This window comes from Taurulus bubalis (genome assembly GCF_910589615.1).
Source record: "Taurulus bubalis genome assembly, chromosome: 5".
NCBI lineage: Eukaryota > Metazoa > Chordata > Actinopteri > Perciformes > Cottidae > Taurulus > Taurulus bubalis.
In genome coordinates, this window is record NC_136593.1 from 14,829,087 (window position 1) to 14,844,376 (window position 15,290).

Genomic DNA, 15,290 nt, shown 5'->3' on the forward strand with positions numbered 1-15,290 from the left:
CTCAGTAGACTTCCAGTCAATAATCAGGATACACGAGTTTTTGTCAGGATCGACGGTTAGTGCTTTACCTTCCTGTTTCAGTGACAAGCTGCTGCTGATGTGGTTGTTAGGAGGAACTTATCTGCCCCCTACTGGTGGACTTTGGTAAACACGTCGTGTTTGGTGTTTGTTCAGTATGGAGCAGGCTGACAGGAGCTTAGTTTATAAACACACACACACACACACACACACACACACACACACACACACACACACACACACACACACACACACACACACACACACACACACTGAATTAACTTGTATTGCCATCAAAACATAATTTAGTTCTGTCTAAAATAATGAATAGGACAGAAAATACAAGAGAAATATACACACTGTGACATTAAACAACACTACCCACTAATTTATTTATTTTGCATCTTTGCCACAACATAAATACATATAAGCAAATATATAATCCACAACTACAACATTATAAATATTTATTTAATTGAAAACACACAGTCACTTGCATGGATTATACAGTGTTGTGGATAACTACTACCTACCTATAATGTATAATAAGAGGGGTATACTGAATGCTTTCATGCACTATATATAAAGATCAAGAGTTTCACATAACCTTTGTATCATGCATGCATTATATTCTATCCAGTACAGACCTATATACAGTATATGGCACAGACACAGGGAATGTATTTATATTTTATATTCTATTGTAAATTGAATATGTTTCTATTTCATGCACTGTGTTGATTGTTGTTATTTGTCTAATGTATGAACCACCCGCAAAGACAAATTCCTCGTATGTTTCACATACCTAGCAAAAACTGGTTCTGATTATGATCTGATTATGATTATGTTTTACTTATACACAGCTGGTCCTTAACAAGGCCTTGGGCTGCACCCCATGCTTGATAGATCCTAGCTGTATATATAGTCTGACTGTCCACTCTCCCCTAATGTAAATTAAGTGTTGTTTTCCAGTCATGTATGACTCAATAACAGTCAGTGTCCTCACGTCAAGGTCACAATGCAGCCGATACAAATACTTCGACAGACCAACTATTCTTCTTTGCCTTCAGGAGTGTACTCTGACCCCACAGCAGAGCCGCACCCTTGTTTATGATAGGCGAGCAGACTTCCTGCTCCCGCGTGTGACAACCCGCTCAGCCAATCAGCTTCTTCTACAGCCGCGTAGGCGGGACTTCCTGTACAGTAGTGCAAAGTAGTCCAACATGGCGGTTATGTCGCTCGCTTGAGTGTGTAGTGGGAACCGCGAAAGTTAAGTCGATTACGGTCTATTTCCAGTGACAGAGAGTAGATTAAACGAAGTGAGTGTGTAGCCTGCGTACATCGGCTATAGGGAAATGAAGGGAAAAGAGCGGTCGCCGGTGAAGAAACGCTCTCGGGCGCCGGAGGAGGGCAGAGACCGAGGAGGAAGCCACCCGGGCGGCAAGAAGAGCGGAGCGCTGTCGACAGTCGGCAGCAACAACGGCAACGGCGCTGCTCACAGCGGGGCTCCGTCCCGGAGAAGTTTACACAGTGAGAAAAGAGACATGCGGGATACAGACGGACATAATTCATCCAGTCGGACTAGCAGCGGGTACGACTACCAAGTTGTTCCGGGAAACAAGCCGTACGCAGGCGCTGAAGTCGACGCGGAAACATCCCGGTCCGGCGCACGCAGCGACCCGCGGCCTCCGTCAAACCCAGAAAACGAGTACAAGACTCTCAAAATAAGCGAGCTGGGCAACCAGCTGAACGACGAGGAGATAGAGGATGGATTGTTTCACGAGTTCAAGAGGTTTGGGGACGTTAGTGTGAAGATAAGTCGAGAAAACGACGACAGGGTGGCGTATGTGAACTTCAGGAGGCCGGATGACGCCCGCTCGGCCAAACACGCCCGCGGCAAGCTGGTGCTGTACGACCGGCCTCTGAAGATAGAGACGGTGTACACGAACAGGCTCCCAAGTCGCTCCCCTGTTTCAAAAGACAATTTCTCTCCAGGACCCAGGCATCTCCACTCTCAGAGGGCCCTTTCTCCCACTGGGATGGGATACAGAGACTACCGAATACAGCAGCTGGCCCTGGGCCGACTCCCCCACCCTCCTCCTCCTGCTGCTCCTCCACCTCCACCACCTCACATCAGAGATCTGGAAAGAGACAGAGACTTTTCAGTGTACGATGCCAGGAATAGACCCCCGTTCATCCCCGAATGTGCTGTTTTCCGTGAGGATGACCTGATGACCCCCGAGGATGACCAGAGGGCCAACAGGACTTTGTTTCTGGGCAATCTGGACGTCGGTGTGACGGAGAGCGACCTGAGGAGAGCGTTCGACAGGTTTGGGATGATAACAGAAGTAGATATAAAGCGGGCAGTGCGAGGCCAGAGCAACACCTATGGGTTCATCAAGTTTGAGAATCTTGACATGGCTCATCGTGCCAAAGTAGCAATGTCGGGGAAAGTGGTGGGCCACAACCCAATTAAAATTGGTTACGGTAAACCCACACCCACGACCAGGCTGTGGGTGGGGGGCCTTGGACCCTGGGTTCCAGTCGCTGCTCTAGCCAAGGAGTTTGACCGCTTTGGTACCATCAGGACTATAGACTACAGGAAAGGTGAAGTGTGGGCTTACATCCAGTATGAAAGTTTGGACGCTGCTCAGGCTGCATGTACTCACATGAGAGGCTTTCCTCTCGGTGGCCCCGACAGGAGACTGAGAGTGGATTTTGCGGACACAGAGCACCGCTACCAGCAGCAGCAGCAGTACGTGCAGCTCCCACTCCCCCTGCCGCCACACTATGACTTTGTTCCTGAGCCTTTTGCCCACCGTCTTACAGACTCCGTGAGAGGGAGGGACCGGTCCCCTCCACTTCCTGCTCGCTTCAGAGACAGGGGCCCGTACACCAGCGCTGAATGGTCTGGCCTGGGTGTCCACGATAGAATGCGAGGAGCAGGCTTTGATCCCATAGATCGTCTTGAAAGGCGTTCCCATGAGCCCTGGTCAATTGACCGTGATTTACAAGGCAGAGATTTAAGCCGCAAAAGGAGACATTCACCTGACCGCATCGACTTTGGTCTGCGCCGTCACGGCAACTCGTTAGAGCGCAGCCCCGAAGGGATCGGCCGAGATGGGGGACCCTGCACTGACCCTGAACGCCTGCCTCGCTCTGGCAGAACCTCCCCTGTCAGAGAGCGCCAGAACACTGGCTTTGGAGACAAGAGAAGAAAAACACTTACCCCGCCTGCACCAGGCTCCTGCTCTGAGAAGGACCGCAAAATCAAAGCAAATGACTCCTCCAAGAGCCCGGCTAAGAAGGAGGATCGCTTAGAACATCCTCCCTCCTCCAAGTCTGGACAGCAGTCCAAGCCGGCAGCTGGAGGACAGAAGCTGAGTCAGATCTGGCAGGGTGTCCTCCTGCTGAAGAATAGCAGCTTTCCCACATCACTGCACCTGCTGGAGGGGGACATGGCCGTGGCTACCAGTCTGCTGCTGCAGGGCCTCAAAGGGGGTCCAGCGTCCCAGCTGAAGATCAGCCAGCGCCTGCGACTGGACCAACCCAAGATAGATGAAGTTTCACGCCGCATCAAAGCCGCCGGTTCGACCGGATATGCCATCCTTCTGGCCGTGCCCGGGAAATGTGAAGACGGAGGGATCCAGGACGCCAACAGCTCGGCCGAGAGACCGCTCAAGAATCTGGTGTCCTACCTGAAGCAGAAGGAGGCCGCCGGCATCATCAGCCTCCCTGTGGGGGGCGGCCGCGACAAGGACCACGGAGGAGTCCTTCACGCTTTCCCCCCATGTGAATTCTCACAGCAGTTTGTGGATGCCTCTGCCAAAGCCTTTGCCAAATCAGAGGATGACTACATGGTGATGGTCATTATCAGAGGAGCGTCATGATAAAAAAAAGAAATTCTAAATGTCTCTTTTCACACCCATGAACTGTTAAACTGTGAGTTGTAAAACAGGGAGAAGTAATAACAACAACAACAACAAAGTAACAGGAAATTATGTTTAATGATAACTTTATATTCCCTAACCTGCATGGTAGCTTGTATCTCATCCTGTGGAAGGTTTATAGAAATGAAAGGCACGTTGAATTTAAAAAGGTTTTGATAAATTGATGCATTACATTAATAATTCAGGAGACATGCTGCTTTCTGCTATTCAGTTAACAGATTAATGTATTTGAAGGGTATTCTTCTAAAGTAATTTAGAGCAAGCTACAGTGTGAATCAATGCTATATTTTGCCTTATCTCATTTAAAAAGAAACACAATTCCTTCATATGATTTGATACAATGCAATGAGTATTTTTGCTTTAATTTAATCTGTTATCAGCATAGATTCAACCGGCTAGTGTCGACACATTTGTAGTGCTATAAATGTCTGTACAGTCAGCCTTTGAAAAAAGAAAATTCAACCAAACTCGTGCATATGATTTAGGATGTATATCCATTTGCTCTAAAGCTTTACCTATTGCTCATTAATAGGATTACTCCAGATGTGCATCTGTATTACTTTTTTTCTGACCCAGTAAACATTTTGATTCAAAGTGTCATTATATAGCAGCTTTTCTATTTTTGTCATTTTGGGCCAGTCCTGCTTAAAGCTAAAGAAAATTGTGGAAATAAATTGTGTTAAATTACAGTAGGGCGTTAAAGGTTTTAGTACAGTAGATTACTTTAACATCAGTGCTGTCTGAGCCACATCTGGAGGTTTATGTGCTATAAGGTGAAGGTTTCACTCAGCAGTAGATGTTTGGAGGGTTGGACACGAGCCGCAATCACCTGTACATCATAATGCAGTTCAACACAATAGCCTTGCAAAGAACAGTGCCCCTAAGAAGCTAATTATGTTTAGTTTTAATTAACATTGTATTTAGAGAGATGATTTTAAGCTCTCTGTTTATTTTTGACCCAGAGGTGTGCTATTGAACTGCATTGCAGCATAAACAAATATTTACATTATTGATTAAGCTACCGGTTCTTTTCTTGGTTAAATAAATGTTTATTTGGTCTATAATACATTAGAAAAAAGGTGATGTTTTCATGTCTTCAAATAGCCTTTTTTGTGTCCTACAACTCTCAAACCAAAGAAGAAAACAAAGATATATTAATAGATAACTCATTGATTAAACAATTATTATAATTGTTGTAGAGAAAGTATTTATCAATTGTCTAATCAAGCTGGGTAATGTACTGTATGTGATCATATCATCCAGGTTTGTTTTTGTGTCCACCCCTTTTTATATTGTACTTTTATTGGCATCATTTCTTAATTTAGTTAAACAGTAATTGGTTGATCAAATTCTTCACTTTTTTTATGTTTTAATCCAGTAATTACAATTACTAGTCCAGAAAATCATGTACTGTTTAAGAAAAAGATGATATAACCTCTAAATTAAAAGGCTCTATGTAGGTTATGTGCATCTCTAAAGACTGATCAGGAGTCTACAAGTAGAAACTATTGTTAAACTCTTGGTGGACTTCTGAATGAGTGAGAGGAGAGAAGGCCAATCTCCAGTGGCCTTACACACGCCTTCCTTTGAAAGGACTGTTCATTATTATATTTCATGCTTTGGTTTGAGTACTGCGTTTCAAATGGAGCAAAGAAATGATTTGTGCTGTATACTCAGGATATCTGGAGAGAGAAATGGAGAACATCAGTGCTCACAGGCCTAAGACGTATACCTAACTGTCAAAGAGCAACAAGCACTTGATAGATTTTGTCTCAATAAATTTACTCTTTCGTGGGAAACACGACTGCCTTGGAAGACAACTTTTGTGACCTTTTCTGTTCTTGGAATTGTCTATCAAACTCGAAAGGCTTTATCACTTTGACAGCAGGAGCCTTCCCAGCAGAAAGGAGAGGAAGTGTGAGAATCAGCCTCCCGGTTCTGAGTTTTCATTTTGGTGATCGCCATTTGTTGAATGACTTCTTGGTGAGGAGCTTCATTCAAAGTGAAATTGACCACACTAGAATGCTTTTTTTTTTCAGTCCTCAGAGGCAAATCAAGTCACTCTCTCTCTTCAGATATGTGGCTCATCTCTCAGTCACCTCTGGCCCGTTTGTTCAGAGGTGTGGCTGAGAACCATCTGGTTTGTCGCTCGCCAAGTTTTGCCAAAATCACCCCGGGTCGCGTCAATCTGCCAGCCTCTCAGTGGAAGCACAGCGGCGTCCGAAGGTCCTCGGCCTCCGTTCTCATCCGGCTCCAGCAGCAAAGAGTATTGTTTGCAGCAGCTCAAAAAGGAGAGTTCATTTGTTTATTTGCTTGTTGTTCTTGCGTTGGAGTTTTGAAGAAGATCTCTGTGCTTTAGGGCCAGACTTCAAACGTGTCTCATCCGGAGAAGATGTTGAGACGGTGACACGTCATCTGCTATATTTCCCTTTTTTAAATGGAAAGGAAACGCAACTGAGGAGAAACAAATGCCAGTCCCGTGCTGGGATTCATAATTATTTGTTTATGTTGATCTGAATAACACACTTAACTGCATATGAAAAGCAAAGTGAAGAGTATCCTGACATATTTGAGTCGGGACGTTTCTCATCAAGACTGCTGTTCCTGCTCATCGCTGCTTCGTCTCCACGCAAAAGGGACTCGAGCAGCTTCAAGTATCCACACAGTGCCACGGCTGGGATTCGGGGTCTCCACGTGCTGTAAAAGGTTTGAGTCTCAGCCGGGCTGCAGCTGCTCCTGTTGCACAGGTGAAGTATCAAGATGACCTGAACCACAGCCGTGGGTACGTATTCAATGTGCAAGACTACAAACACACAAGGCTCTTTTTATAAGCTGCTCAGAAGATTACAAAAATTACTATAAGGTTAATGTCCCTGAAATAAATACAAAAATAATACCCACAATGCACAGCGTTTGTTGAGACAGAGACGTTGATTTAAAAAAGAAAGAAAGAAAAACTTAGGACTTATTTTTTATTGCTGCTTCAACCTTAAGTATATTTGCATATTTTTTGACACTTACAAATGCTTTTACAGTGCACTCAGAAGTACTCGGAACCTTTACCTAAATAATGGGGAAACAGTATATTTTATTAGCTTATATGTTTTGTATAATAATCAGTACTTGTACTTGTCTGATATGAGATGTTGTGACCTTCCTCATAGCTGAATGTTAATAAGTAGCAACACAAGTTAACAAGTCAACACAAGAGACCAGAGAAAAACTGCATTAGTAAGCAGCAATAAATAACCAAGTAGCTTTCTTTAAAATTATAGTTTAAGTAAGATATTTCAAGTTATGATGATAATTAAAAAAATATGTAAAAGCTTTTTGGTCCGAAAAGGTTTAGATGACCTTTAATCACATGATGAGAACAAACTGAGTCGTTTTGAAGGCGCTGTCTCAGATAATCTATCACATAGTGTGGATTAGTAAATCAGATATGTAAATTAAAATATTGCCAGTGTATTTTTAGAGATTTTAGAAGGCTGACATAAACAGTATGGGTGTGTACAATAAATATGCATTACCTTCGCCTGAAGCTAAACACTAGAAACGGGAGAGCCAACACTGAAGTCGGGATGAGATAACGGGAATCAGGGCAATAAAGGCGAGTGAAGAGGAACTACAGGAGTCAGTGAGGTCGATGCTTTATCTTTACTTCATACCTGAAGCTGTACAAGCTTTAGTTCACACAGTCGGCGCCAACTTCTTTGTTCTGCCCCTGATTTTACCTTGTCGTCATATCAACTTGAAGGACTCTGCTGTGTTTTAAACATGAACACGTGACTCTGAACGGGTTTAAAACATATCACTGATAAACATTACAAAACAATTACAAACAAATTAGGCACATTTTCGAGAATTTGAGCATTAAAAAAAACGAACAAAAAACTATTGATCCTGTATAATGTTAATTCAGAAAATCATCAAAACATGTACTCTGTGTGGGATCAACACCATGAACGTAGAGCTAACCTGAAGATGATCATGTCATCTTTTATTTTCTCTTTTAACCTTTTTTTCCCACTAGCACCTCAACATTTGTTTTCATAATATCATCTGGTTATAATTGAAATGTTGAGTATTTCAGGTCGTCACCTCAGTTTGGAGGCGAGAAAGGAGGAAACCTCTTCCTGTCTTCTTTGAAAAGACTCCTAATGACCTGCAGTGTGATGAATAAGGTCGATGCAGCTTCAGTGAACTCTGAAGTTAGACGTGAACGTTCAAGGAATTCATCAGACCAGAGAAACTATGCCTTGGTGAGTACAATTTAAATTTGTTTTAAAATGTGCACTTCTCAAATTGAACCTGCTAGTATTATATTGTAATAATGTAAATTGCATTTATACTTGAATAAAAGTAGCTTTTCTTGAAACACATTCTGACGTTGTGTCTTTTTTTTAAAATGTTTTTGCATTTGTGTGTGTGGTTTTTAGACTCGGTCCTCTAGAGGGCATAGTTAAACTACCAGAGCACATGAACAGAAGACGTGCCTTCAGGGGGAAATGATACAGTATCAGTGTTTCCTTTCTAAAAGTAATGCGATAAGCTTATCCAGTTGATTTATGGTTGATGGCTGAGGAACTTTATTTTGCGACGGTAAACTTATTTCACACTAATGTCAATGACATTTGGTCTACATGGATTTACTCTTTATCTTTAAAAAGCCATTAATTCTTGAAACCCCCCGCAATGTGACAGCGCACTATTCTATGACGCAGAGGGACCTTTACAGTTTCTGTAGTCAATAACAGTTTACAGTTCTTTCTGTAAGTACACACAGTCGATGAGAAAAGTCAGCAGAAAGTCATTCAGAACGCCGTCTGGAAAAGGTCAAATCTCTGCAGTCTGCCGCCACTTATAAAACACACTTGTAACTGAGAGTGAAGGCAATGAATGAAACGTTCTTTTAGTCGACCATCCAATGAAGGATGTCTCTGCTAAAGTGAACTGGATGCCACTTCAAAGCCTGACACATGGAAACCCTTTGTTCAATCAGATTTATCTTCTGTACTGTATTGGATACCTGTGCTCTGAACACACCTAAAACACACCTAAAACCACAACACAGATCTGGACTGCCCCTTATTCATTTAAAATATAATCTGATCGGTCTTTTATCCCAACGACGACCAAATAAAATAGTTTCATGAAGCTGTAGGTTTGTTTTCGTCAGTGAGTTTTATAGATGTTGGTTTAAAGCAGGCCTGTAAATATACAAAAGACATTTTTAACTACAACTCTTCACTGTATGTATGCAACGTATCTAAGTTTTGTTTGACGTGTGTGTGTATAAACCTCACTGATGAAAACAACCTACAGCTTCATTAAACTATTTGAGTTTAGGCGTTGTTTTTTATTTTAATAATATGATCTTAATCATTAACTAAAACAGTCAATAGAAAAGGTGAAACACATCTTTTAGTCATTTATATTCAACAAACTGTGAACACGTAACTGTTTATTTTTTTTCAGCTGGGTGTGTAATGTGGATTTCTGGTTTACTTTGAATAAATAACTGAGTAAACATATATTATTTACTTAATGCTAAATTGATTGACATTAAATGAAAAGGCATTGGGATCAAAGCGCTCTGCTTCTATTGTTTCCTTTATCTGAATTCACACATTCACCACTCTATAAAGTGGTTTATATTTATAAATATAGTTGGATAATGTATTACCTCTTGTGAAATCCTTTATTCTATTCAAAGTATTAACTGAAATATTCACTAGAAAAAGTGAAACTTGTTTTTTTATCATTTATATTCAACAAACCTTTAACACGTAACTGTTTATTTTATTTCACCTGGGTGTGTTGACTTTTAATGTGGATTTATGGTTCAAGTTTACTTTGAATAAATAACTGAGTAAACTTGTATTATTTACTCTATGTTAAATTGATTGCCATTAGATTAAAAGGCACTAGGATCAAAGCACTCTGCTCCTATTGTTTCCTTTTATCTGAATTCATTCAGCGCTGGTTTCTTATCGGTTCAGATGTATTGAGTGTTACTGTAAAAAGGTGGAGTTTAGTTTAACCTCTACATAAAAACACTGCACTACTGTGAGATCTTTATTGAGTCGCTTTAGACATGATGAAGTCTGCCTTTGTTTTACTAACGTTCTTAGCTGTCTCACAGGGAATTATGAGGTAAGATATACAACAAACCTTCACTTATGATATAAAAGTATGCTATTTACCATATTTTAGAGTGTTGTCGATTTTTTCTCTCACTTTTTTGATGGCCTTTATAAAGGTTTAATAATTTCAGATTTTCTTTATAAGAGAAAAAAATGCATTTACACAAATAAGGACATACGTAAAACTTTAAAAAATAAGCAGCATTCATATTGTGGTATTACACTTATTTAGGCTACAATTTCTAAGATGAAAACTGATCGAGTATCAAGCATTGACTAAATATGAATATATGTATTTGGTGAATATATATTTTTTCATCATGTGACATCCTGACTTGATCCATATGCTGAATGAGTTACTGAATTAGTAGCACCAGCACCTGCATGGCCTTACTGCCATCGGTGTGTGAATGAGAGACACACTGTAAAGTGCTTTGGATAAAACCGGGAGACAAACTCTTGACCTTTTCTAGCTCAGAACTGTTTTGTTTATTTTTCCGTCCTACTTCCCGAAATCACTCAGGCTGAAACTCCTTTTTAGGATAAGTTATGAGGGCTGACATATTCTCAAAACATCTTTGAGAGTTTGCAATCAGATAACTGTTGAAGTGCCTGTTCAGGATTCCCATGAAGAGAGGGAAGTCAGTCAGGCAGCAGCTGGAGGAGAGAGGCCTGCTGGAAGAGTACAGGAGGAGGTTTCCACACAACCCAGCAGCAGAGTTTCTCCCGAGGGACGAGCAGAGTTTGGTGCCCATGACCTTCGACCCAGATGTAAGTATCACGGAACCACCGTGTACTCTGCCCGGTACAATCATGAAATGCATGATCTCACTAGATAATCTTATTTTGGGCAAAGACAACATACTATGGAGAGATTGGTATTGGGACCCCGCCTCAGATCTTTACGGTTCTCTTTGACACCGGCTCCTCCGACCTGTGGGTTCCCTCTGTTAGCTGCACCAGCTCTGCTTGTGGTGAGTTTCATGATAAAACATAATTTAACATAGTGATGATCCTGTATGTGTTTCAGGCCACCAAATAGATTTATTTTTTCAGACATTTTTAATGCAGTCAGGATACTGGTTCACTTTTCTTATTTGACTTTGTTATGTCATATGTGATAGTAAGCTCTAAAACCTATAAAGAAACAATTTGAATACCTCAGGCTCTGGGAAAGTATAATGCACTTGTTAAATTATTTTTGGTGCACTTTTTAAACAAAAGGATTCATCAATAATGAAAATAAATGTTAGTTGCAGCCCTACTTCTTAAAATATTACTGAATTGACAATATGTGCATACTCTGAAGCCTTTGTAACAGAAGATGTCTTTGTGTATGAAGCAAGGAATAATGAGATATACTCACTGTTTCTGTGTCTCTCTCTCTTTCTGTCACCAGACAAACATTCAAAGTTCAACAGCTCGGCATCCTCCACTTTTCAGGCAGGCACCAAGACGTTCCACATCTCATATTACAGTGGATATACATCAGGGAATACTGGATATGAACTCATAAAGGTGAGGACAAAACATTCACATTGCATTCTTTACCAACTACTGAGTAACTAAAAATCTACCTTTACTAACATATTGTACTTTTTACTGCACTATATTTATTTGAGAGCTACAATTACTAGTTACTTTACAGATTCATATTTTGGTTTGTGAAAAAGCAGTTTGTAGTTGGGGCTCCTTGACACGTTTAAGACGTCTATGAGTTGCTATGTGTATTGCTTCATTAAAAGTCATTATTGGACCTCGCAATATTTCACAAAAAAGCAAGTCTTTATAAAAAATAAAAAAAAGTTTCAGCACCTACTAAAGTAAAGGGTCTGAGTACTTCTTCCAGCATTGCTGCCGAGATACACCATGCACTTGTACCACACAGTATGTGATCTGTTCCTATAACACTACTATTTGCACTTCCTAATTAGATTGGCAACCTCTTTGTGGAACACCAGATCTTTGGCATCACTGAAACAGAGGCAGGTTTCCTGGACTTTGTGCCCTGGGATGGGATTCTTGGTCTGGCCTTTCCTGGTCTGTCCAGTGAGGGAGGCACACCTTTATTTAACAACCTGTGGAACCAGGGCAAAATCGACCAGTACATGTTCTCCATGTACCTGAGCAGGTGAGGTCTCCTTTGAGTCACAAACGGACAAATACAAAATGCTGCAAATCTACTGACTGCTTTCCTTGTGAATAGCGCAGTGCTCATTTTCTTAAAAGAAAATCTCTGTACCACCAGTTCTGTAGAGGGCAGTATGTTGATTCTGGGAGGAGAGGATTCCTCATATTACACTGGAACCTTGCAGTGGATCCCCCTGTATAAGGCTACTAACTATTGGGACATTGAAATGCAAAGGTAGTATCCTTTTCAGGTTTAAATGTCCATCTTGTGTTTTAAACATCGTGTTCACTTTACAATTAACATAGTTTGGAGGTCTTCTTCTTGCCTTTGATGTATGTAACAGATGCATACTTCCTTTATGTTGCAGCATCACCATCAACGGGAACACGGTTGCGTGTTCCGGGGGTTGTGTAGCATCAGTGGACTCTGGCACTTCTCTTATCATCGGCCCTGGCAAAGATATTAACAACATCAATGGTTGGTTGGGAGCCTCCTCAGATCCGACTGGTGAAGTGAGTGTTTTTAATGTTTTGTATTATAGTACATTTTTCAGTAAACGGCTCTGGGTTTAAAAAAAAGAAAATAAAAAAGTAACATGTTGTTGATCTCTCTCTCAGGCTACAGTGAGCTGTGGTGTCACAAGTTACTTGCCAGAAATTGTGTTCAACATCAACGGCTACAACTTCGCTCTTCCTCCATCTGCCTATGTCATAAAGGTTTGTGTTTTAACCACTTTCAGAGGCATACTTAAAGAGTTAATTATTGTAACTATGGCTTTATCAATGTAAATAAATCATGTATTCAGAAATTCATAATGTGTTCTATTGTTAGCAGAAATGTTAGCTTTAGAGATTAATAAAGAGTCATTTATGAATATGGACAACTTTTATGTTGCCAGGCTTTGATAAATATTTTTAGGTACTGTATATTCTCCTCCCATAGAGCTTTGCTTTATGTTTTTAGCTCCTTAATGAATCAGGACAACCCATACGAAGGAAATTACAACCATTGCTTTCTTAAAAAGAGCTGCAAGACATCTGAATACAAATCTGTCTGTTGACAAGTTTACAACTCAAGCATTTATAGATATTTATAAGGAGATAAATCCACAGCCCTTTATTGTTGGCATGAACTATGAATGGATTATGGTCTGGATGTTCTGCAGCTTGTTTCCAGAAGTAAGTGGTTGAAGGAAGTGTGTTATTGTTGGACTACAGAGTCGGCTAAAAGACAAAGACTATTGAGCAGCAGCCAAAGAGAATTCTCACAGCATGTTTTGAATGATTTAAAGCTAAATAAATGAAAACCAGATTCAAATTTAAGTATATTCAAGTATGTTGACACACACAAACAGTTCTCAGTAGATTTCAATATGCTTAAACACAGTGTAGAGATCAAAGGTACAGGATGCTAAAGACACAGACACAAAGCTAAACAAATACAAGCACACTTAAACGACGGTGTAGCTATTACAAGCAGGCAAGAGCGGGTCCACAAGCTACATGTATTCAGGTCAGTTTGTTCTATATATATATATATATATATATATATATATATATATATATATATATATATATATATATATATATATATATATATATATATATATATATATATATATATACATTCAGTTGCCTGTTTAAAGCAACATTTAAATCCTGCAATAAATCCTACCATCCTGAAGGTCATAAATGTTCATTTTTCTGTTATACTGACAGGAGTTTTAACTTTTTTCTACATTTGCATTAATGAGGGTAGGCTAAATAAATATCAGGAACATCTCTTTATATCGTGCAATGCAGTTCCATCACACCAAAATCATTCTATAACTTGTATGTATGCATTATTAGAAAGTGGATTTTCGTCAATAAAGCAGTTCAAGAACTATCTTCAGCAGATGTATGTCGATACTGTAACATTTAGATATCCCGAGGTGATTAAGCTGACCTGCTGCCTTCAGTCATGCTCTCTGTCCTCTCTCCTCAGTCTGCGTCCGGGTGCAGAACAGGTTTTGCATCTGGCTCCTGGATCCTGGGGGAGGTCTTCATGCGGCAGTTCTACACTGCTTTCGATGTCGGCAGCAACAGGGTGGGCTTTGCTCAGGCTGTGTGAAGAGCTGAGCCAGTTTAAAGTCATTTACTTTATTTTGATAACCATGATTCGCTGCAAAACTAATGATCATGCATTCATGTTTGTGAATCCATCCAATAAAATATGACTTAAAGTCAGCATCACTCTGTTGTGAAGGAGGAATTGAGGGTATAGTACAGTTCTCCCAGAATATTCTGCAAACCCAAATGTTTTACTCTAATATGGATCTGTCTTTTGGCGGCCACTAGATGGCAGAGGACTCAGCGAGTCCTCCACCATTCATGTGATTCTCCTGGGAGTGGCCTGAGGAGAGGATGAGTCATCATACTTAGAATTCAGTCTCTAAAACAGAACCGACCACCTGTCATTCATTGTCAATAGACGACGGCTTACATTCATGCCGTCTGTGATGTTCAGTGATCTGAGCTTTTCTTTAGACTGCTGCATTTGTTCTAATTATAATCTGTAATTTACGGGATGTCATTAAGCTCTTTTCCATTTCAACATGTGCATCAACACACTGATTGTTAACCCTCTCGCACCTCCTATGAACACTTTTAGTTCAGTTATTATTTCAATTTTTTAATTAAATAATGAAATACTTCTAAACTCAGAATTGTATGCTGCATTGCTGCAGTGTATTTTCCAAACGTTTCAATCTAGTTGCACACACCTGGCTGGTGTTGCATGTATGGTGGGTAAACATAGTAACATGAGGAGCACGGACATCCCTGCAGACCTGCTGAATCATTCATCCTGCAGAGGGGCTGCAGAGCCGCAGGTGAGGTTTCACACTGCGGCGTCTGTCAGAAAGATCAACCGACTTCTTTACAAAAAAGGATCTCTAAATAATAATTCTGCACAGTCATGTGAATAAATGTGACGTCGCTTGTCCCACATAATGGTGTTTCTTCTTGCTACAACTACAACATTTTTTCACTGGTATCTGAGGCC

At 40.7% G+C, this 15,290-nt stretch overlaps 2 protein-coding genes across 2 annotated transcripts; both read left to right on the forward strand.

Annotated features, from left to right (window-relative positions):
* Positions 1-1,373: 1,373 nt before the first annotated feature.
* On the forward strand, positions 1,374-4,587 carry LOC306736041 (RNA-binding protein 15-like; the record flags this gene model as incomplete). Its single annotated transcript, XM_079217629.1, has 1 exon — positions 1,374-4,587. One exon carries the CDS (start codon positions 1,374-1,376, stop codon positions 3,906-3,908), a length of 2,535 nt encoding a protein of 844 aa, XP_079073755.1. The 3' UTR covers positions 3,909-4,587.
* A 5,481-nt stretch (positions 4,588-10,068) lies between these two features.
* LOC306736563 (pepsin A-like) lies at positions 10,069-14,357 on the forward strand (the record flags this gene model as incomplete). Its single annotated transcript, XM_079218209.1, has 9 exons — positions 10,069-10,124; positions 10,735-10,885; positions 10,971-11,088; positions 11,514-11,632; positions 12,049-12,245; positions 12,363-12,479; positions 12,613-12,757; positions 12,863-12,961; positions 14,232-14,357. The coding sequence occupies 9 exons, from the start codon at positions 10,069-10,071 to the stop codon at positions 14,355-14,357; spliced, it is 1,128 nt and encodes a 375-aa protein (XP_079074335.1).
* Between the last annotated feature and the right edge of the window lie 933 nt (positions 14,358-15,290).